This window comes from Hemitrygon akajei, chromosome 15, assembly GCF_048418815.1.
Source record: "Hemitrygon akajei chromosome 15, sHemAka1.3, whole genome shotgun sequence".
Taxonomy (NCBI): Eukaryota; Metazoa; Chordata; class Chondrichthyes; order Myliobatiformes; family Dasyatidae; genus Hemitrygon; species Hemitrygon akajei.
This window is the reverse complement of record NC_133138.1, coordinates 77,053,425-77,077,004: the sequence shown is the minus strand read 5'-3', so window position 1 is coordinate 77,077,004 and position 23,580 is coordinate 77,053,425. Positions and strand designations below refer to the sequence as shown.

The window sequence follows — 23,580 nt, the reverse complement described above, 5'->3', positions numbered from 1 at the left end:
CTCTGTAATTTATACTACTACAATGCTCAGGATCTCAATTTCAGGTGTTCTCGTTTCCTTTGGCATGGCCCGGGAGGGGCAGACACTAGTCTGTCTGTTCAGGAGCTGGGATTTAGTTCAGTTTCCTACATTTATCCAATTTCCATGGTTTTCCCTTGGTTTCTAAGGATTCCACAACTTGGTTACACTCACTACTAAGGTTACACCACAATGAAGGAAAAGGTACCAGCTGATCAGTTCAGGAATGGTCTGTTTCACTGCAATTTACTCTCAAATTGCCATCGATACTGCCATCTAGGCTTATTGGGGACAAGTATCTAGGCTGTGGAAGGCGGAGGAAGGAAAAGGCAGAGGATGCAAAGTAGTCTCAACTTCTGCCTGTACACTTCTCCAAAAAGAAAGACACCATAACGTCTTGTAGGAATGTGCTATATGGTACCAAACACTGTTGGGCAAGATTCCACCACGCTCTTGATTTGTCCATTCTAAAAAGACTTTGGCGTGTCCATGACAGGCAATAGTATTTGTGATATTTGTCACCATAATACTTGTATGGCTAGCACACTTTAATTTCTGGTCGCTGGTGATTCCCAGGACACCGATGATGGAGAATACAAAGGCAATTCTGCTAAATAGCAGGGCTAGGAGGTTGATTCTTCATTGTTGGATTTGGTTATTCTCTGACATTTTCATGGCATAAATATTAGTTCGTACTTAGAAGCATGACTTTAAGGATGAATTGTGAATGAACACAGCAAATATATTCAACTGAAATTAGAATGTGTACAAACTTTACATATTCTCTTCTGTTGACAGTGCCTTCACAACTCTCTGGCAACTGTTAAGGAGATCTGGAACTCACTAGCTAAAACAGGCAATTGAAGTCTCCAACTCACCATTTCAAAAGCATACCAGAACGTTGTGTAAGCAAGTACTGTATATAAGATAATCTGTATTTAGTTGTAAGCAGCCTACTGGTGTTCCACAATAAATTTTAATTAAAATATTCAATAAACAGATTAAAATTTACTACTTGGAAATCTTCGTATTTATTTATTCAGTTCATTTATGTACAACAAGGTTTCCACACAATTAGAAAGTGCCATTATACCAACAATTACACAGTTCTGGGAAATAGATTTAATTCAATATTACCTAGTGGCTCTCCAGAATAAAGGCCAGCCCCAAACGCTTACCCAAATCTGCTGCAGATTTGATGTCGACATTGTCATAACCGCTACCAATCCTGACGATAATTCGAAGTGCTTTGAATTTCTCAAGGTCTTCCCGTGTTAATGTAATGGTATGGTACATTAGGGCACCCACTGCTTCATTCAGTACCTATTTTAAAAGAAAACCTCATCAGCTTGATTGTTATTTTCTTCACATATGCAAGTGTCACTTCATTCAATTTTCAGAGAAAGGTTATACAACACAATGGAATGTGATTTTAAATCATGCAATTTCTAAATAAAGGGCTTAAATCACATAGCAATACATCAAGGTCTCTTATAAGCTAAATGAATATGAACAGTGTAAACTTTTTTTTCATTACCCTATCAGACTTTACAGCATATTATTGTGTGGGTTAAATATGCTTGCCAAGACTCTAACAAGCACAGAGGTCAAATGTAAAACATAATAGACAATTTTGTTTCATTATTTTGGAACCACAGCTCATGCTGTATGATTTACATGCACCTAAAAAAGCATCAGTTAATGGTGTATGGAATTCCAAGGTCACTTCCCGAGTAACTCCTTCAATAAACACAATGCTCATCTGCAATAGTTCTTTTACTTCAAAAATATATTTTAATCCATGAGTCAAACACAAACAAAATATTCAAGTTAACATTTTCATCACAAGTCATGTTTTTCTAATCACTTAAATAGCATGGCAGCAATCAACATTCATATACAGTTCAAGCAAACAGCTCTTGTTTTTTTATTCTAACTACTGTGTTCACAGGAAGTACTGTAGCCCTTCCCTAAATCAGTCTTCACAATGCTTGCACCTAGTTTCAGTGCATACCTCAGCATTTGGCTTGGATCTGCAGCAAGGACACTGGCAACACCAAGTCATGGAAAACACTTTGCACTGAACAACTAGCAAGACCAGAGGGATGCTTTCAAGCTGACGATTCTCCAGCTGCAGTTAATATTTGCTACAAAAGCAGAGTCCTGTATTATGCAGCTGTTTGGGATGAATCTTGACTAATGTGCTTTCATCATTTTCCAGACTCACCCGACAAAACACATTTGAGAAAGATCACCATCTCATTTCCAAGTAAAGCTGTCAAATGGACAACATGGAGTTGCTGCCAAAATTCCAAAAGTACACAGAAGATCTGACAGGTCTAATGTCTGAGCATTAGATCAACAGTTCTACTAACAAAAAGATTAATAATTTGTTCAGAAAATTAGAAAAGATCTACTATCTTTTCCTGGTGTCAATTATTTTTTTTAAAGAGTATTGCCTGATTGATTTGTGATAAGATTAATTCTTCTGGATAAAGTGGATAAAGAATATTTCTTCTATACAGAAATGAAATGGTATAGTCCAACTTGACGGAGTATGGCCAAATACATTTTGTGACACTACAGTGAGACGGAACCTTGATATGTAGTGATATTTGATATTAGTATACCCAGGTTCATGCAAAACTCGATACAGCCACAGTAAAAGGCAGCCTTAAGAACAAGGGCTTTGTTAAGTTCTATTCATCTTTTCTTGGGGTTTTGCATATGGAGATTCTGAGCTGAACTAGAGGTCTTTTGTTGACTGTGGGGATAAGGGCCATAGTTTATCTTTACCATACCTACATACTTCCCCCAGTTCTTAATGCAAGCCCTTCAAACAACATTCCCAGAATTTTCAGGTAATATAGCATAAAAAGAAACAATTGGTGGAACCAACTGCCACAGAACACAGCCTTGCCTCAACTACATTTCAGTCTGGCCCCCCAAGACCACTTCAACTTGACTGTAGTTGTGCATCAGTCCATGCAAAGACTGAGAGACTAGCTGACAGATGTGATGATACAGGAAAGCTTTGACCAGAATGTGTCTCTGGCCAGGTAATCACCATTTTTAAATTCATTTTTCCCCAATGAGCAAAAAGATTAATGCAAAACAAGCAACAACAATAGAAGGGGGTGCAGTCCCCATTTATTCAGGAAGCACTGTACATTCTCCACCCATGGATTGGGCCCATACTACATGTTGTGCAGAAGAGTCATAATAAATAACCCCATTTTGGACAGCATGTCCATTATGTATGTGTATCTATATAAGTGCAACACCAAGCTCTTCTTTCATCCATTCCAGCATTTGTTTCCAATGCAGACCTCTGAGAACTTTATCTAGTACTTCATACTACTGGTGAGTCATTCAGTATTTAGTTTTCGTGTAACTAGGGTGTCACAGTGAGGTAGCAGTTAATGCAACATTTTACAGCAGCAGCTATCACCATTCGGGTTCAATTCCCGCTACCATCTGTAAGGAATTTGTACGTTCTCCCATTAAATACAAGTGTTTCCTCCAGGTAATCTGGTTTCCTCCCACATTCCAAAGATATACAGGTTAAAGTTATGAGCCGTGGGCATACGATACTGGTGCCAGAAGAATGGCGACACTTGCAGCTGTCCTCACACAGCCTTGAAATGTGTTGGTCATTGACACAAACAAAGCATTTCACCATGTTTTGATGTTTCAATGTAGGTGTGTCAAATAAAGCTAATTTTAACTGGATAAATCAATTATGCTTTTATTTTTCCCCTACCTTCCTCGTACAATAGCTGTATTTGTTCTGCTTTCTATGCCGAAAGAAGGTGAACCATTTCTTCTTTGTTGCCAATTTTCACACTACCCTCAAATTCCCAATCTCTGTTACCCTTCCCTTCCCAAGGACTCCATTCCACTTCTTCCAACTCTATCACATCTGTTTTGTTAACAACTTTCACAAAAACACTTCTAATATATATTCTGTCCTTATCTATGGGTTTCCCTACTCTCACCTCCTCTCCTACCACCTTCAGTAGAAATATGGTTCCCCTTATATCCAGCTTCCATGTCAAGTTGCCATAAAAGGTTACTCACCTTGAAAATTTCTTTTGAGCAATACAGCGCAGCCCTTCTGGTACTTCGAACACCCTTGACAAACTCAATTAACCCTAAACTAATTACAGGACAACTTACAATCACCAATTAACCTACTTGGTATGTCATTGTGTGAGGAAACCTCAGCACCCCGGGAAAATCCATAAATTCCATGGAGAAGATGTACACGCTCTGTACAGAATTGAACACTGAACACAGGAACGCTCCGAGCTGTACTGGTGTCACCTAAATGCTACACTACCTTGGTGCCTAAATATCTTTACCTTTCTCTTCAGATGTCACCTGTCTTAGGACATACTTCCAGAATTTTAAGTTTTTATTTCAGATTTCCAGCATCTGCCATTTTTTGGCTTTTATACACAAAGCACTATTATATTTATTAAGTAGTAGATTCCGGTTAATTTGAGATAACACTTAAAGAACAAAATCTAATTGAGAAAATTGCTGGGATTCCCTTCATTTATTTGGGATGTTAAGCTGCTTAAATGGGGTAAAAGATTGCTGCTGAACTGGTTCTAACTAGAGCCAACCACAAGCACGTGTTTGACCATTAGATGCTACACTGTGCTTAGAGTGAACAATTTTTAAATAGTGTCAGTTGCATGTGTTTCTGTTCAAAAAGCAGAGATTTTTGTTACTGGTAGTTGGCAAGAAATAAGAAGAAAGACAATTCCTAATTGTTTTGATCACTGCGGTTTCAAGCATTTAGGCTTGAAGATGTCAGAAATGACTGAGTGTGAGCATTAAACGATTTCACTACTTCATTTTAAGAACTACGAAGAATTTGAAGGTATTGACAATCATCTTGAATGTTAAAATGAAAATCTGCAAGATGCAATCATTGATAGCATTACATGAAGGCAGTCCATTATCTGCACTAGATGTCTGCACTGATTTTGTTCATTGAATACACCAGATACTCAATGCCAACAGATATGTAATTTTTTTTAAAATAAAAGCTTAAATGCAAAACTCAACTTTAAACAGTAAAGGTTTCTTTTTGAATAGGCAACTTATAATACTGGTTGTGGCAATGAATGTTAACAGAGGAAAACTAAAACTAGAGTGGAATCCAGTCAATACTGATTTTGTACTGTTACTATTCCAGATGCCGAGAACAAAATAAAAACTATGCCAGAATGTTAAGCCAGATAACATTTGTTGAAAGAGAGAGACATAATTAACATTTTAAACTGATGACATATTAGAAATGATCATGGTTCACTGGCATTAAGCACATGCCCTACTATCTTAGCATGCTAAGTGGCTGCTTATTTGGTACGTCTTTGAATCTTTGGTACTCAATTATTACTTTTAAAATAAAAAATTAGCATTATTTGTCACATGTACATTAAAACATTCAGTGAAATGCATCAGTTGCGTCAAATCAGATCAGCAAAGTTTGTGCTGGGCAACCATACTTCCCATGCCAATACAGCATGCCCAAAACTCACTAATCCTAACTGTACCTCTTTGGAATGTGGACACACTTAGGAAGCCCACGTAGTCATGAGGAGAATATACAAACTTCCTACAGACAAAAGCAAGAACTGAACACCAATCTTACCGCTAGTGCTGTAAAGTGATGTGCTAAATGCTTATACTACTGCGTCTTAAGCCTCCCATCCTTTCTAACAATATGTACCAGGAGATTACGTCATTATGCATCATTTTTCCTCGGCATTTTCAGTCTTTATAAGTGTTGTTACTATCCTGTTCAAGTCAAGTCACTTTTATTGTCATTTCGACCATAACTGCTATGTACAGTACATAGTAAAAATGAGACGACGTTTTTCAGGACCATGGTGTTACATGACACAGTACAAAAACTAGACTGAACTATGTAAAAAACAACACAGAAAAAGAAATAGCTACACTAGACTACAGACCTACCCAGGACTGCATAAAGTGCACAAAAGACATACATCTTTCAATGATGTATCCACACATCCTTACTTTTATTAGTTTTATTCATCTAATCTTAGCCAACAAATCACTTGCAATGATCTACTGACCCCATTATTGCCTACTTACCTCAGGTGTTTCCAAGATTATCTTTTGCTCCCTTCATTTCATACACACATGCTTACTCTCTGTGCGATCATCCACAAACAGTTGACCATGTTCCCACAAGTTAGCTGGAAATATCTAGCTTTATTTCACCAATAACAAACCCCTTTGATGAATTTAATGCTGTTTATCTGGTATCTAACATTGGATGTGTAGGAGAAAAGGAAAACAATTTTAAACCTCCGCTGCCTTGTGGCCATACCCACTTTGGGAGTAAACCCCGATGAAGAAATCTGGAGCCGGGTCCCTAAGGCAGTTTGATGTTGTTTACAACTTCACTCTGGCAAACTCTGTGACAACACTAGTGCCAAGCTGTATCGGCGCTCGCCCTTCTCTTGAACTACATTAGTGACGTGGAGAGGGGGAACTCGCTGTATGGGCAACAGCCAGTTCTTAAAATATTCCCGTCCAGGCTTGCGCCCTGGAGAGGACACAGTCTACCAGAGGCACAAACCCATGATCTCCTGGGATTGACGGTTGCCCACTAACATTGGGTGAACCAAAATTCTGGCAGCATTATCAACTGAACCTGTGTCATTAAGACAGCAAAAAGGAGTCTTGTATTTACATCATCTCCCTTCTCCTGCCTATAAAGTACCAATGAAAGAAAACCTCTAATAGATAATCTTTCACTAAGTGCTCATTCATTGACTTTACCAATGAACACCCTCTGACAAAGAATAAAGAGGTAAACACAAAGTACACTGCAGATGCTGTGGTCAAAGCAACACGTACAACACGCTGGAGGAACTCAGCAGGTCTGGCAGCATCCGTGGAAACGAGCAGTCAATGCTTTGGGTCGAGGCCCTTTGTCAGGACCTGATGAAGGGTCTTGGCCCGAAACGTTGACTACTCGTTTTCAAAGAATAAAGAGGGTCATGTAGGGAAAGGAAAGATTACATTCAATATTGGTCTCTTACAATATCTATGCAGTAAATAGTGGCTAGCAGCAGAGGCCACTAAATTCCTGTTCCTTCCAAATTCTGTTGGGAAACACCCAAAGATAACTGAGAATGCAATTACGTTTTATTCTTTCATAACAATCTAGTGAATACTTAGCCTTGTAACACCTGCCAAGCAGCCAACAAGGAACCTTGTCTTTACGACATCTAAAAAGCAGTATTTCAGATGGTTGTTCAAAAGCAGTAGCTCACTAGATGCAATTCATCTTGGGATTCTTTTTCCCTCTCCTAGAAGATGTACCACATCTCCCAAAAGTACAAGCGTAGAAATACTCAGCTGTATTGGAGTTTATCCTATGTCAATTAATATACTGCCACATTTTAAGAAGATTATTCCAGATAAACTCCCTCAAGAGAAATATACATAAAACATGTAAATACCTATTCACAGGGCCTCCCTATGGAATTCATTAATACTTTATTGTGCTGTAGGTTTTCTATGTTTCTTTATGGAATATGATCCCCAATTAAGCAAAGAACATCTGTATTTTTGTTTCATTTTGTAAACATTCTCAGTGCTTGTGGCTTTAATTAGACAAGCATTTTATTCTCCAACCTGGGCAATTAAGGAGTAAATGAACAGGAAGTCAGGTATCCAATGATTATCACAATGTTCCTACCTTCTCATGTATCTCCTGAGTAGACTGTGCATCACAGAAGGCCACTGTCGCAACATCCTTCAGGACTGGCATCTCTACAGTGCAATCCCGGCCATCCAAAAGTGCCACTAATGGGCGTGGGTGCATTGGGCCATTTAAAATGGGAGGACGAATGCCTGGAAATAAAGTGAAAGACAGACAATGAAAACAGCAAATCATAAGAATAGCTGACTAACAGACCAGAAGAAGCTCTGCACCCACTCAATGGTTCTTTCATTTCTGAAATGGCTATTCAAATTGCCACTATGACAGAATAATACCATTCCTAGCTTGAGTCACAGATGAGCAATCAAATCACAATCCAGAACATTTGATAAATCATCCTGCCTTACCTCAAGAATGAAAAGCTCCCTGAAGTATAACATCCCCTCCGACTAATTGGAATCTCTAGACAATGACCAACCAAAAATGGAGTAAGAGGTTGTGAGATGGTATTGAGAACGGAGATCATGAATTGGGCATACACAGAAGCCCCAAACAAGCAACAGAAGGAGCACATCAGCTCAAATTACCCAACCATGCACCAATTTAGCTACCTTTTGCTCAATCTGCAGGAAAGCCTCTGGTTCCCACATTGGACAAGTTAGCCACCTCAGAACTCCAGAATCTTTTGGGATTACCTTAGGAAGATTGCTGCTGGACATTCCATGGTTTGGATGAGATATTTCTTCTCTTGTGGAGGGCATTTGGAGAGAAGAACTATTCTCCCTAATGATCAAGCCAGTTTATATCTCAACCCGCAACATTAAAACAGATAATTTGGTTACCTTATTTCTGGTCATACAACCTTGCTATGCAAAAATTGGCAACTGTACTTTTATCAGAAATGTTATACAAAACCAAATTGGTTGCAAACAGTTTTGGGAGATTCTAAGATAGGAAGCAGCCATGGATATAAATACATATTTTCCCTTATTATAAATGCATATTTTCCTTATAACATTAATGTTTAGTACCTGCTTCTGTTTTAAGAATTGACATTTTCCCTTTAGATCCGTTAGTAAAGACAGAACATAATCTGGCATTTTCCAATCAATTGGACATCATTTTACATGGAATTAATTAGTTCCCATTAAAGACGCTGCACTGTCCTCCCTGAAAGAAATGCATCTAAAGCTGGATGCACTTGACTTGTTATTTACCTACTCTGACGCAAAGAGTGTGTGTCTCAACAAGTGCTCTTATCTCAGAACATTCACAAATCCTCCTGCTGGTACATCAAAATCTTTAATTTTGCAAGGAATTAAAAAGGATTCCCAAAAGTATCCACTACCCAATTATCTGTTAAATCCAACTGGATACTTTGCATCAATGCTTTGACAGAGTGAACAAATTCAACTAGGAAAGTAAAAGCAAAATTTTCCTAACAAACCACATGTTTCTTCACCCATTAGTTGTTCCATGAAGCAAGAAGCCAATTAACTGGGAGGCTACACAAAAGCCAAATATACTGAGGAAATTCCCAGTATTGCACAAAGAGCCAAAGACCATTACCAGATATTTAAAAATAATCAACAGGTGAAATACTTTATACCAAACTCCTGACACATTACACTTCTGATCCAACCCCAGAAGATTTTATTTAATTTTTATATATCAACTTTAACAAAGTGCAATTGATTATTTAGCTCAGTGTTGTAACCTGCCTGAATGACCATTGTCCAGTAGCAATTAGACCCAGTACTGAAGTGTTTTGAGAGATGGGTAATGAAACATGTCAACTCCTGCCTGAAAAACAACTTGGATCTGCTATCATTTTGCCAACTGACACTACAGGTCCACTATCTTATTGGTTCTTCACTCAACCATGGGATATCTGGAGAGCAAAGATGCATACATTATGATGCTCTTCATCAACTACAGCTCAGCACTGAATACCATTATCCCCTCAAAACTAATCAATAAGCTCCAAGACCTAGTCCTCCGTACCCCCTTGTGCAATTGGATCTTTGATTTCCTCACTTGCAGACCCCAGTCAGTTCAGACTGGCAACATCTCCTCCACTATCTTAATCAGCACAGGTGCACCACCTACTTAGCCCCCTGTTCTACTCGCTTTATACTTATGATCGTGTGGCTAAGCACAACTCCAAGGCCATATTCACATTTACTGATGACACCACTGCTGTAAGCCAAATCAAAAGGTAGTGACAAATCAGCATAAAGGAAAGAGTTTGAAAATCTGTCTCAGTGACGCCACACCAACAACCTCTTACTGATGGTCTACAAGACCAAAGAGCTGCTTATTGGTTTCCTGCTCCTGAAGTTAGAGGTCCATGAGCCAGTGCGCTTTGGAGGATCAGAGGTGGAGAGGGTCAGTAACTTCAAATTCCTCTGTGTTATCATTTTGGAGGACCTGCCCTTGGCCCAGCACGCAAGTGCTATTATGAAGAAAACATGGCAGTACCTCCATTTCCTTAGGAGTTTGCAAAGATTCAGCATGATACCACTTTGACAAACTTCTATACGTGTGGTGGACAGTATATCAACTGGCTGCATCACAGCCTGATATGGAAACATAAATGACCTTGAATAGAAAATCCTACAAAAGGAATGGATATAGCCCAAACCATTACAGGTAAAGCCCTCCCCACCAACAAGCATATCTTCAAAAATTGTCACAGGAAAGCAGCATCCAGCAGAGGCCCTCATCACCCAGGTCATACTCTCTCCTTGCTGAAGAATGTACAGGAGCTTCAGGACTATTATTACTAGGTTCAGGAACAGTTATTACCATTCAACCAACATGCTCTTGAACCAAAGTTCACTTGCTTCATCATTGAAATGTTCTCACAACTGTTGACTTACTTTCAAGGACTCCATCTCATGTTCTCCATATTTACTGTCTGATTATTTATTTATTACTACTTATTTTTGTATTTGCAGTTTGCTGTCTTTTGCACACTGGTTGAATGCCCAAGTTGGTGCGGTCTTTCATTGATTCTATTATGGATATATTGTGTATGCCTGCAAGAAAATGAATCTTAGGGTTGTATATGGTGACACACATGTACTTTGATAATAAATTTACTTTGAACTTTGAGTGTGCCCATAAACGCCATCAGCCTGAGACATTATCAATCACAACTTCACACCTAAGGACCCATGATGTCTTGAGTTCTAAAAAAAAACTGTCTTTGCATTTGAAGGAAAATAACAACTATCAATTCTGTGTACTTACGTTTTAAAACCATAGCACAAAAATATACTAGAAAGTCAAACAAAGTCACAGACATGGCACCTTTAAATGATGGGTGCATTGTTAGCTCTAATTATCTAAATTCCAGGAAGCAAATGGTTAAAATCAGAGCTGGTGAGTAGAAATGGCTTCTTTTCCTTGTATAATGATGACAAGGTAAAAGCATCTTCATTGTCCAGATGTTGCAGAACTGATTGAAGAGTCTGCTATTGAGCTGCTGTGATGAGAGGTAAAATGAAACAGATCCAGGTCACTCTTCAGGCAGGAGTTGATTTAACCAATCTCTCAAAGCACTTCATCACGGTTGATGCAAGCGCTCCTGGATGATAGACATAGAGGCAGTTACTAGATTCTCCAGCATGAGTGAGTGAAGCAGGTGAGTACCCCAGAATGCCAAAGCGAGAGGTGGAAGATTCCGTAAACACTCTAGCCCATTGATTAGCATGGGTCTTCAGCATTTGGACTAAATGTTTCCAACAGATTCATCCCCCTGAAGGATGCTTCAGAAGATCTTCTAAACTATCATTTTCATTCATCGGCTGCTATATCAAGGCAGAAAGACTTGCATGGCTATAGAAGCATTTAGATATTCATTGTTATACCTGGCTGGACAATATATAAAGTGCTGTTGGATCTGCAGTTCTGCTGAACATTGTGGGCATGATATGTTGGTGCTAGAATGTGTGGTGATACTTGTGGGCGCCCCTAATACATCCTTAAGATGTGTCAGCAACACAAACAATGCATTTCACTGTGTTTCAATGTACATTTAATAAATGAATTTGAAATCTCAATTGCAAATCTAATTTAAGACTGCAAGCTGTTTTCTTAAAATGCTCTACTCATGTTTTTCACTTGTTTTACAACAAATGCACTGAACTCAAAAACTTAGTCTTAATTGGAGTCAATTGACATTTTCTTTCCACTAATTTGCCCTATCAGGCAGCTAATATACCACAGACCTATTCCCAAATGTTCTCATTTCTTGCCTTTCTCTATGCTCCTGAATAAAATCATTTAAAATTACTCAGGCAGCATTCATGCAAAAAACATAGGAAATTTATGTGACAGAACATCACTGTTCAGTCCAATTCATCTATCTAGCTCCAGGTGTGCAACCCCATTTCCCCAAGAACACATCTAAGTTGTATTTAATGTGATGACGGTTTCAGCCATTACCACCCTTTTGTAGGCAAGGTCCAGCTTTTGTTTTTTTTCCTCTTAAATCTCACCATTTTTTTTTACCAATTTGTTTTAAACATATATTTCTGGTATTTGACTCCTTTGCTGAGAAGCAGCTCTCTCCTACTTGCTTGATTTTACCTAAATTACATCTTCCCTCAGCCTTTACTGCTTCGAAGATCACAACTCTAGATTATTCACTCGTTCCTCACCTCATTTTTTTCCATTCACCGGTAACATTCTCAAATTTCCTCTGCATCTTCTATGGTGCAATCATATTAATCCCACAGTTTGGTACATAGAATTGCACAGAGCTCTCAAGCTCTGGTTTGACTTCTGCCACAAATAGTGCCCAATCTGCTGAGGGTTTCCAGCATAAACTAAAGATAGTGAAGTTATGTAGATAAATAATTTTTGTAACAATTAAATCAGAAATGTAGATAAAGGATGGGGTGAGGGTGAGAGGATGGCCATCAGGAACAGAGAAAATCATGAAAGGAAATCTGTGATAGGGTCCCCAAAAGCAACCTGTTGGTTGCTCGTGGTTAGCTGAAGAAAGAAATTACAGTGGACTACCTTAGAGTGAAATCTGCCATATCAAAGACACACCACAAAGGGACAATCAGGATTTGCAAATATAAGGCAACAAATCAGCATCATTAGATGTCAAGAAAGTAGTGTTTAAATAGGACAAGTAAACTGAAAAACATGGAAATAATGAATTTTTCAAAAAGTTTTGCAGATCAATAAATGGAATGCACTCCAGTTACTGTTAAGTGAATCTACCCGTTAACTGTGTGTATCAAATAAAAACAAATGAGGAAAGCAGTTTCAAACCAGAGGCTGCTGCATCAGTGGAATTCATTGCCACAAACCGTTGTGGAGGCCAAGTCATTGAGTATATTTAAAGCAGATGCTGATAGGTTCCTGATTAGCCAGAGCATCAAAAATTATGGGCAAAAGGCAAGAGAATTGGTTTGGGGGGGGGGGGGGGGGGGGGAGAGATAATAAATCAGCAATGGTGAAGTGGCCAAACAGACTAGAAGGAAAAGAATTAGGCCATTCTGCCAAATGTCTTATGGTTTTTATTTTTATCCGACTGTGCAAGAAAAAGTTTGTGAGCTCTTTGCAATTACCTGGTTTTCTGCATTAATTACTCAAAATGTATTCTGATCTTCATCCACGTCAGAAAAATAGACAAAAACAATCTGCCTAAACTCAATACACAAACAATATGAAGAACACCATTTAAACAATCACAGTCTAGGTTCAAAAAAAGTATGAACTTCTGAGGTAATGCCCTCTACAAAAGCTATTTGGAGTCAGGTGTTCCAATCACTGAAATTAAATTCCAGGTGTGGGTTGTAGAGGTGACCGGCCCTATAAAAGACACATAAAGTCAAGTTACTGAAAGAGCCTGCTCTTCTCAAGAAAGATCTTCTTATGTGCACCATGCCTCAATTAAACCAATAGTCAGAGGAGCTTAGAAGAAGAATTGTAGAGATGCATGAAGCTGGAAGGGCTACAAAAGCATTTCTAAAGACATGAGTGTTCATCTGTCCACAGTAAGAGAAATTGTCTACAAATGGAGGAAACTCAGTACTATTGCTACTCTCCCTAGGAGTTGTGCCCTGCAAAGATCACATCAAGATCACAATGTGCAATGCTGAGGGAGGTGAAAAAGAACCTAAAGGTAACAACAAGACCTGTAAAAATCTCTAGAACTTTCTGTAGCCTCTGTTCATCTGTCCATATAAGAAAAACACTGAGCAAGAATGGTGTTCATAGAACAACACCAAGGAGGAAACCACGGCTCTCCAAAACAAAACTGCTGCACATCAAGTTTGCAAAAGACCACCTGGATGTTGTACAATGCTTCTGGAACAACGTTCTGTGGACAGGTGAGAAACTGAGACAGAAAAGCACACCACTGTTTGGAAGTGAAAGGGCACTGCGCACTGCACACCAACACCTCATGGCAACTGTGAAGCATGCTGGAAGAGGCATCATGATTTGGTGCTGCTTTGAAGCCTCAGGACCTGGACAGCTTACAATCATTGCGGGAACAATGAATTCAAAATTGTATCAAGACATTTTACAGGTGAATGTCAGGTTAGCAGTCCATCACCTGAAAGTTATTACAAGTTGGATGATGCAAAACACTGATCCAAAAGACAAAAGTAAATCAACAACAGAGTGGTTTAAAAGGAAGAAAATTTGTGTTTTGGAATGCCCAAGTCAGAGTTCAGACCTTAATCCAATTGAGATGCTGTGGCATGACCTGAAGAATGCTGTTCATGCAAGGTATCTCAGGAATACTGATAAACTAAAATAGTTTTATATGGAGGAATGGTCTGAAATTCCTCCTTGCTATTGTGCAAGTATGTTCAGCAGCTACAGGAAACGTTTGGTGGAGGTTATTGCTGCTAAAGGAGGTTCAACTTGTTATTAAATACTTTTTCCAGCCTGGACTGTGAGTGATTAAACAATGCATTCAATAAAGACATGAAAAGTACAATTGCTTGTATGTTATTAAGTTAGGCATACTGTGTTTGTCTATTATTGTGATTTTGATGGATATCAGACCACATTGAGTAATTAATGCAGAAAACCAGGTAATTGCAAAGGGTTCACAAACCTTTTCTTGCAACTGTTCAACCAAACAAAATAATGTTCTTCTGACCATGCTGCACCCACAAATCTCACACATCACATTGAACATTACCACAAATACATTAATAAAATATAATTCAAAGTACATGTGTGTGCAGCACAGGTAAACAGTAAACAGGCTCGCTGTCCTAATGACCATAAGACACGGGAGCAGAATTAGGCCATTCAACCCATCGGGTCCACTCCACCGTTCCATCATAGCTGATCCTGGATCCCACTCAACCCAATACAGCTGCCTTCTTGCCATATGCCCTGACCAATCAGGAAACTATCAACTTCTGCCTTAAATATACCCACAAATTTGGCCTCCACCGCAGTCTGAGGCTGAACATTCCACAGATTCACTACTCTCTAGCTAAAAAAATTTACGCCTTACCTCTGCTCTAAAAGGTCGCTTCTCAATTTTGAGGGGTTATGCCCTCTAGTTCTCGATACCCCCAACATAAGAAGCATCCTCTCCACATCCACCCCATCTAGTCCTTTCAACATTCAGTAGGTTTCAATGAGACCCCCCTGCATTGTTCTAAATTCCAGTGAGTACAGGCCCAAAGCTACCAAATGTTCCTCGTGTGTTAACCCTTTCATTCCCAGAAAAATCCTTGTGAACCTCCTCTGGACTCTCTCCAATGACAACACACCCTTTCTGAGATATGGGGCCCAAAACTATTGACAATACTCCAAGTGCGTCCTAACTAGTGTCTTATAAAGCCCAAGCATTATCTTTTTGCTTTTATATTCTATTCCCCTTGAAATAAGTGCTCACATTGCATTGGCCTTCTTTACCACACATACAACCTGTACATTAACCTTCTGGAAGTCTTGCATGAGGACTCCCAAGTCCCTTTGCAACTCTGATGTTTCTCCCCATCTAGATAAAAGTCCACACTATTGTTTTTTTTAATCAAAATACATTGTCATACATTTCCCAAAACTCAGGGCAAAAGGTATTCATTAGTTTCACAACCTGAGGGAAGTAGCTGTTACCTAGTCTGGAAGTTCTAGCTCTGATACTCCTGTACCTGGTAAATGTCACAAATGGGGGGGGGGGGGGGGGCAGAGATTGATATTCTGGTGATCCTCTCAGCTGCTTTTACTATACTTTGTAGGGTCCAGCAGTCCAACACCTTACAGCTTGTGTACCACAGAATGATACAGCTAGACAGGACATTCTCAGTGATGATCCTGTAGAAAGTTCTTAGAATGGGAGAAGGGTTTCCAACCCACATAATAGAACAATGCCAAAAAAATAGCAGATTGGGCTAATCACTAAGCCCATCATCCACCCTCCCTCCCCAGACTGGCACATTTCACCCAAGGCAGAGTTTCATAAACAATTACCAGCTATGTCATTTGTACCTTGGAATAGAAACAAAAAGGATTTTCATGTGATTGATGGAAACACATGGAAGCAATGAAGAATTTGAGTATCTCAGTTACCAATATATAGTATCACTGCTGTATCTCAAATGGCTATGGAAGCCTTGGAATCCATAGGGCTCTGTTCTTAACTCATACCACCACCCTATTGATTCCAAGGTGCTACAGTTCAGATGTGCTGAAGAAGATACTGCTATTGATAGAAATTTAGCTGAAACCACTCTCTATATCAAAGCATAAATCAACCTTTCCACTTTAAATACCACTGAAAAACATCGTTGCACTCTCAGAACTATTAAATATGACAAAATTATTACAGAGTCCACAGGACCAAGTTCAGGTAACTGCAGCACGGAACAAATATCTTACCAGTCTTTGATATTCTGCCATTGATTTTTGAGGTTTGGTGATGCTTTCAGAATATCTGATACTCTATGAAGTGCTCTTTCTCAGCTATTTTGCAATTAGCTTAAGCTAACACATTCAATAAATTTGCGTATTTGTGGTCTGGCAAAGAAAATTCTAAAAAGGGGCCATAACTAGCACTTTCATTATTGACTAGCAACCTCAGATGACCAATTCAGAAGTACACTGTACCTGATTCCCTGGTACCCAGATAAAGATGTTAAGGATGACAATGTGGACAAAGCTCAATTGGGGGGGGGGGGGGGGGGGAGAAAGAGTGCAAGGTCAACCACAACATTTTGCCTTGGCAACAATCATTTCTTCTTTTCCTCAATGTCATCAAAACAAACCAGAGTGATAGGGTTGTTGATTTACAAGCAGAGGTAGTGTATAATGAGACTATCAAGAAAGACAGATCATAGAGCAAAACTGTAGTCAGTGGGCTGGGCTGCAGGGGGCCAAAATTAAAAAGGATGACAAATAGAGGACTGAAGGTGTTATATTTGAATGCAAGTAGTATACAAAATAAGGTATAAGTTCTTGTAGCATAGTTAGAGACTGGCAGGTATGATATGGGTATCAGAGAGTCATAGCTTCTTACCTGGATACAAAATAGCTTGATATGGCAACTGCTTTACATAGGAACACAAAAAATTGCGGGAAGTTGTGGACAGACCTCAGCACATCACAGAAACCACTTTCCCTTCCATGAGCTCAGTCTATATTTCTCATTATCTCAATAAAGCAGACAACATAGTTAAAGAACCAACCCGCCATGGATATTCACTTCTCATCCCTCCCATTAAAAAGGCACAAAAGCCAGAAAGCATGCACAACTGGGCTCAAAACAGTTTCTACCCCACTGTTTTAACACTACTGAGTGGTTCCTTAGTATGATAAAATGGATCACAATCTACTTAGCAATGACCTTGCACATTATTGGTAGCCATTACATTTCATTCTGCATTGTTATTGTTTTAGTTTGTATGACCTCAATGTACTGTAATGAATTGAATTGTATGAACAGTTTGCAAGATAAGCTTTTCACTGTACACTGGTTGTCACATGTACAATCTCAATTCATTCAATGGTGCGAAGTTGGGCAATATGGAAGAGATTTAGGTATATGCATGAACAAACCACTAAACTTGATAAAGTGATGCTTCAGTTATTAAACCCTGTTTGGGTGCAACCTGGAGCAGCACAATCAGTTTTGGACATGGCTTCATAAAACTAGAGGATGTGCAGCTTATATTCACCAGAATGATGGATGGGCTTAAAATTAAAATATGTGGGCAGTTTATAGAAAACTGATGGATGGTCTCATTTTGTAAGATTACAGCTTGTTCTAATCAAGAACTTAAAATAATTAAAGGATACAAGATAGAAATATTGAAATTACTGTGTTCCGTCCTCAAGCTTGATTTCCCTGAGCCATTTAGGAGTTGAATCAGGAAGCAAATGAACCCATATAAAAAATGCTCCTGAAAAACCACAACAATCTTTAAATTTGTACTTCAAAGTAACAAAGATTCAGCAACACAAGTGCAACTCTAGCAGGGGAAAAAAATTCTAGTAAGGTCGACTCTTTGAATGCAGAGCCTCAAGTGTAAAAATAGATCCAAATAAACAAACAAGCAGAATATTAAGCATATCAATTACCTTTTTAGCAACTTCAATATTCCAGAAACTTCTACTGGGTTAAGCAAACTGGGAAATATGCCAGAGGAAAATATTGCTCAGACACAGGTCTGTTGTCATTTTCACAGCAAACTGGAGATTCTACCTTCCAAGAGGTAAAATGAAATCTCACTGCAGACAGGAAACCACAAATGTAAGGAGGAACTCACCCAACAAAGTGACCTCTCCATTGTTAAGTAAACATTACTTTTCCAGACTAAAATGCAGCACAGATCCTTATTCTTCCACCATTGACCTCCACACCAATCCACCATTTTCCTCCATTTTCACTGACAGTACTCAAAAACTGGGACAATCGACCATACACAAAGCCCCACAACTTCAAACAATCAACATTGGAAAAGGAGAGCACATCGGCATATTGCAGGTGGTAATAATCATGGTGAGGAATGGAGCTGATGCATGGGTCGGGTTTGGTAATGACGTTGTTCAATCACCCGTTCTTTAAAGTAGCTGATCTTTTCGTTGTTTAAGATGTAGCTCTTGAAAGCCACAGTTGCAAAAAAACTTCTGTGAACTCTTTGGAATTACCTGGTTTACTGCATTAATTACTCAAAATGTGATCTGATCTTTCTCTATGTCACAGTAATGAATATATTCTGCCTAAACTAATAGCACACAAACAATTGTATTTCTTCTTGTCAATACTAAGTACACCATTTAAACAACTACGGTCCCAGGTTCAAAAAACTGTGACAGCCTCTGGGGGTAATGCCTTCTACAAAAGCTATTTAGAGTCAGGGGTTCCAATCAATGAAACACACAAAGTGCTGGAGGAAATCAGCAGGCTAGGCAGCATCTATGGAAAAGAATACACAAGTCAACATTTCAGGCAGAAACCCTTCATCAGAACAGATCAATGGGACTGGGGGTGTGGGTTGTAGAGGTGCCCTGCCCTAGATAAAAAAGACACACAAAGTCAGGTTACTGACAGAGCCTGTTCTTCTCAAGAAAGATCTGTTTATGTGCACCATGCCTCGGTCAAAACAACTTTCAGAGAAATTTCGAAGAATTGTAGTGTTGCTTGAAGGTGGAAAAGGCTACAAAAGCATTTCTAAAGACCTGAGTGTTCATCAATCAACAGTAAGTGAAATTGTCTATAAATGGAGGAAACTCAGTACTGTTGCTACTTTCCCTAGGAGTGGGCATCCTGCAAAGATCACACCAAGATCACAATGTGCAATGCTGAAGGAGACGGAAAAGACCCAAGGGCAACAGCAAACAACCTGCAGAAAATAAAGTCTCTGTTCACATGTCCACTACAAGAAAAACACTAAACAAAAATGGTGTTCATGGAAGGACACCAGAGGAAACCACTGCTCTCCAAAAAAAATTGCTGCATGTCTCAAGTTTGCAAAAGACCATCTGGATGTTGCACAGCGCTCTGGGACAATGTTCTGTAGATGTGTGTGACAAAAATTGAACTTTTTGGTAGAAACGCGTTCACTAAAGACATGAAAAGTACAATTGTTTGTGTGTTATTAGTTTAGGCAGATGGTGTTTGTCTATTATTGTGACTTAAAGATCTGGCCACATTTTATGAGTAATTAATGCAGAAAACCAGGTATTTGCAAAGGATTCACAAACTTGTTTTGCAATTGTACATGCTCACAATTAATTGAATTTTTTAAACAATCCTTCAACAAATAGGTTGAATATTAAATAATTTTGCAAAAATAGAAAATACCAAGATGATATCAAGAAATGCTTCAGGACTTTGAGGAATAGCCCTTAAAAGCAATTTACATATCTTAGAACCACTTCTGACAGTGTAATGAATAGACTGGAATTAAATAATTAAATTACAAATTTCTGAATCTCCGCCTCTTAATTTATTACAATGATACAACTCTACTGGGGGGGGGGGGGGGGGGGAGAATGGAATCACCTGCACCTGCAGAATCACATACAAATGGTGACAAGTTACTGGAGTGTACAAGTTGGAGTTCCATGCAGATACACTTCATGTCAAGTGATTAAAAGCTTAAACCAAGCAAGGGCTTAGATGGAGAGACTCTGGATCTTAAGGGAATTCCAGAGTATGGCAGCTGAAAAAAGTATCTAGTCATTGTCTGATCTGTACAGCTGACAGGTAATCAATTAGATGAACTTTTAAAGAAGAACGCAGTCCTAAATCGCTAGAAGTGGATTTGCAGAATAATAAATAATCTATCAATAGATGTTTTAGCCTGGATTGACAGCTAAAAAAGGTGTTTAGAAGAGCAGGTGGAGACCCGAATGAAAGACAAGACTGACAGGGTGGAATCTTCTTACAGGAGTCCAGAACCAGGAATCACAGATTTTAAGAAAAGCAGGAGGGGTTGGGTCAAGCATTTAAGACAACAATAGCAAGAAATCTTCTTGAGTATTATAAATCTTTGAAAATCCCTTCCTCAAAAGAGGACTGGAAGCAAAATCTTTAAACATTTTAAAAACAGATATTTCATAAGGTTCTAAACATACCCCAAGAAAGATGCAGGAGGAAAATATTGCTCAGACACAAGTCAACAGAAACATAAAATTGAGGCCATTATCAGATTAGTTCTAAATTTATAAAACTGTGTAACAGACTTAAGCATTCTAATTAGGAACACAAGGCTCATGTGAAAAGTTTCGACCTGAAATTTGGACCATCCATTTTCCTCCAGATGCTGCCTGACCCACTAAGTTCCTCTAACAATTTGTTGCTCTAGGTTCCAGTATTTGCATTGCTTGTCTTCAGTGAAATTTTCTTGTTCAGTTCAACACCCAAAAAGAAAGTCAACTCCTACACTGACTTTCCAAAAAAAGACAAAGTTCATATTGAAAGAAACAAACAAAAGTTTTTTTTCCAAATTATTCTACAGAAAAGATTTGGTTTTTCCTGTACCTTATATCCCCCTCCTTTCTATGCCAAAATACCTACCGTACTTTGCTTAATCATACATCAATGCCTAAAACTACAAAGCTTCAATTATAAAAGGGACTTGACAACTAAAGCTGGAGACCGAAGCATTATGGAGAATAAGGAGTGAAAAAAACAGGAATTCCCATGTAGGAAATTGTGCTTTGCACAGCAAAGCGCATGAGATATTGTGATGTGGAAGGTGATTTATTTGGCTGTGACTTGGGAGAGGAATAAATATGGCAGAACAAACAAGACTCCAATAATTGTGATGTTATATTACAAGAGCACAGCTCAAGGCATTTGTGAACTCCAGTGAAATATTCAATATGAGCTTTAAATTCCTTGCCAGGTATCTGTTATCATAAATAAGCAGTCTATATATAACACCGACAGACCTCCTCACTCAGCAAGGTCAAACTAACAAGAGTCAAAAGCAAAATTTTTGCACTTGGAGTTTTTTTTCATCCAAAGGATGTAACTATGGTCTCATTAATACTTGACTTCAAATTCTATTTGATAGAACGAGGAAGTGACTGGATGTGTTATATTGAATTTATGAATTAACCTTGCAAATTCTGAATCTTAAAAATTATTTTCCAACATGAATTCCTAAACTCAAATAGGAAAATACCATGGCAGAAAATAAAAACTTGTAATTTTTTTTTTACTTCAAACTCAATTCTATCATTTGTGGGAGACATGGTCATACCTCAACTCTTCCAAATGATTAGTCCTTTCACTATCAAAAGGGCTAACATCAGCAAATCTGAATTTTTTATATGAATATTACAACAGAATGGTACCTAATGACAGTGTTTAAAGACATTGAGAATAACAAACCAGACTCAACAGGAAGGATATTATGTGAATCACTGTTATATTTCAGCCTTTTTTTATACCCAAGCTTTCCACACGCAACATAAACCTCAAATTCCAGTCTGTTGCTCCCCACAGCTGATCCTAAATTATTCAATGCATGTGTGGATGCTCATTTGGGGCAAGGGAACACAAGGACATAATCCCTCAACATCTTGAGGAACAGCCTTAATCAGTTAGAAACACCCCAGCCCCAGTAAAATGCTGATGAATGATCTCAAATTAAAAAGGCATAATAAAGTGTGGAAAGATGAAGCTTGCTTGCTATTCTTACATCATAAAAGAGTGACCATTAAAGGAACCAAATGCAGGTAGCTCCTTTAAATACAAGAAATTGTTTTACAGAATAACAAAATTCACACAGGAGAAAAGGCTACTGCAGAAGATTTTACTGTTGATGAATCACAGAGACTGAGGAATGAAAAGCAGTGGATAAGGCATAAATGCAGTTTATTAGATGGGTTGAAATGTTTTTAATGCAAGTAGAATTAAGAACAAAGGTGGTGAACTTGAGAGCACAGAATGGTACATAGAATTACATGTTGTGGCAATTACAAGACTTGGCTGTGCAAGGACACGATTGGCTATTTGACAGGGAGTGGCACAGCTAACCAGGGATAGTATCACAGCTGTAGAAAGGAAGGACGTCATTGGTGTCATCTATTGAGTCAGTGTGGGTGAAGCCAGTAACAGGAAATGAACAATCACACTACTGGGAGTATTCTAGACCTCACAATAGCAACGGGGATGTTGAGGAGCAGGTAAATTGGCAGATTTTTGAAAAGTGTAAAAATAACAGGGTTGTTGTCAAGAGTGACCTCAACATCCCTAATATTGACTTGCATCACCTTAATGCAAAAGGTTTAGATGGAGCAGAATTTGTTAAGTTGTGTCCAGGAAGGATTCCTAACACAGTATGTACACAGGCAAACTAGGAAACACCATGTACAAACAAGCTGGATGAACTCAGCAGGTCGGGCAGCATCCATTGAAATGAAATGATTTTCATTTCAACGGATGCTGCCCGACCAGCTGAGTTCATCCAGCTTGCTTGTACGTGTTGACTTGACCACAGCATCTGCAGTGTACTTTGTGTTTACTAGGAAACACCATACTGGATCCAATACTAGACAATGAATCTGGTCAGGTGACGGATATCAGTTGGTGAGGATTTCAGAAATAGTGAACAAATCCCCCTGATCTTCAGCATAGTTATGATTAAGGATAGGGACTGATAATGAGAAAATATTTAACTGGGGAGAACAAATTATGATGGTATTAGGCAAGAACTTGGGAGTGTAAACTGGGAATAGATGTTCTCAGGTAAACACTTAACAGAAATGTGGAGGTTGCATGGTGTTCTGGATAGGTTTGTCCCACTATGACAGAGAAATGATGGCATGATGAAGGAATCATGGTTGACAAGAAAGCTGGAACATTTAGTCAACAGGAAGGAGGAGTCAGGAAGAGA

The 23,580-nt window shown here is 38.8% G+C and overlaps 1 protein-coding gene across 4 annotated transcripts in view; it reads right to left on the bottom strand.

Annotated features, from left to right (window-relative positions):
- The window catches only part of LOC140739488 (C-terminal-binding protein 1-like), a 118,565-nt gene that overhangs the window by 27,929 nt on the left and 67,056 nt on the right, over nt 1-23,580 (bottom strand). For all 4 annotated transcript variants that reach the window (XM_073067840.1, XM_073067839.1, XM_073067842.1 and 1 more), the window contains 2 exons: nt 7,772-7,926; nt 1,197-1,341 (listed from right to left, as the gene is read on the bottom strand). In XM_073067840.1, the coding sequence (XP_072923941.1) occupies nt 1,197-1,341; nt 7,772-7,926 (300 nt within the window). The remainder of the gene's footprint in view (nt 1-1,196; nt 1,342-7,771; nt 7,927-23,580) is intronic.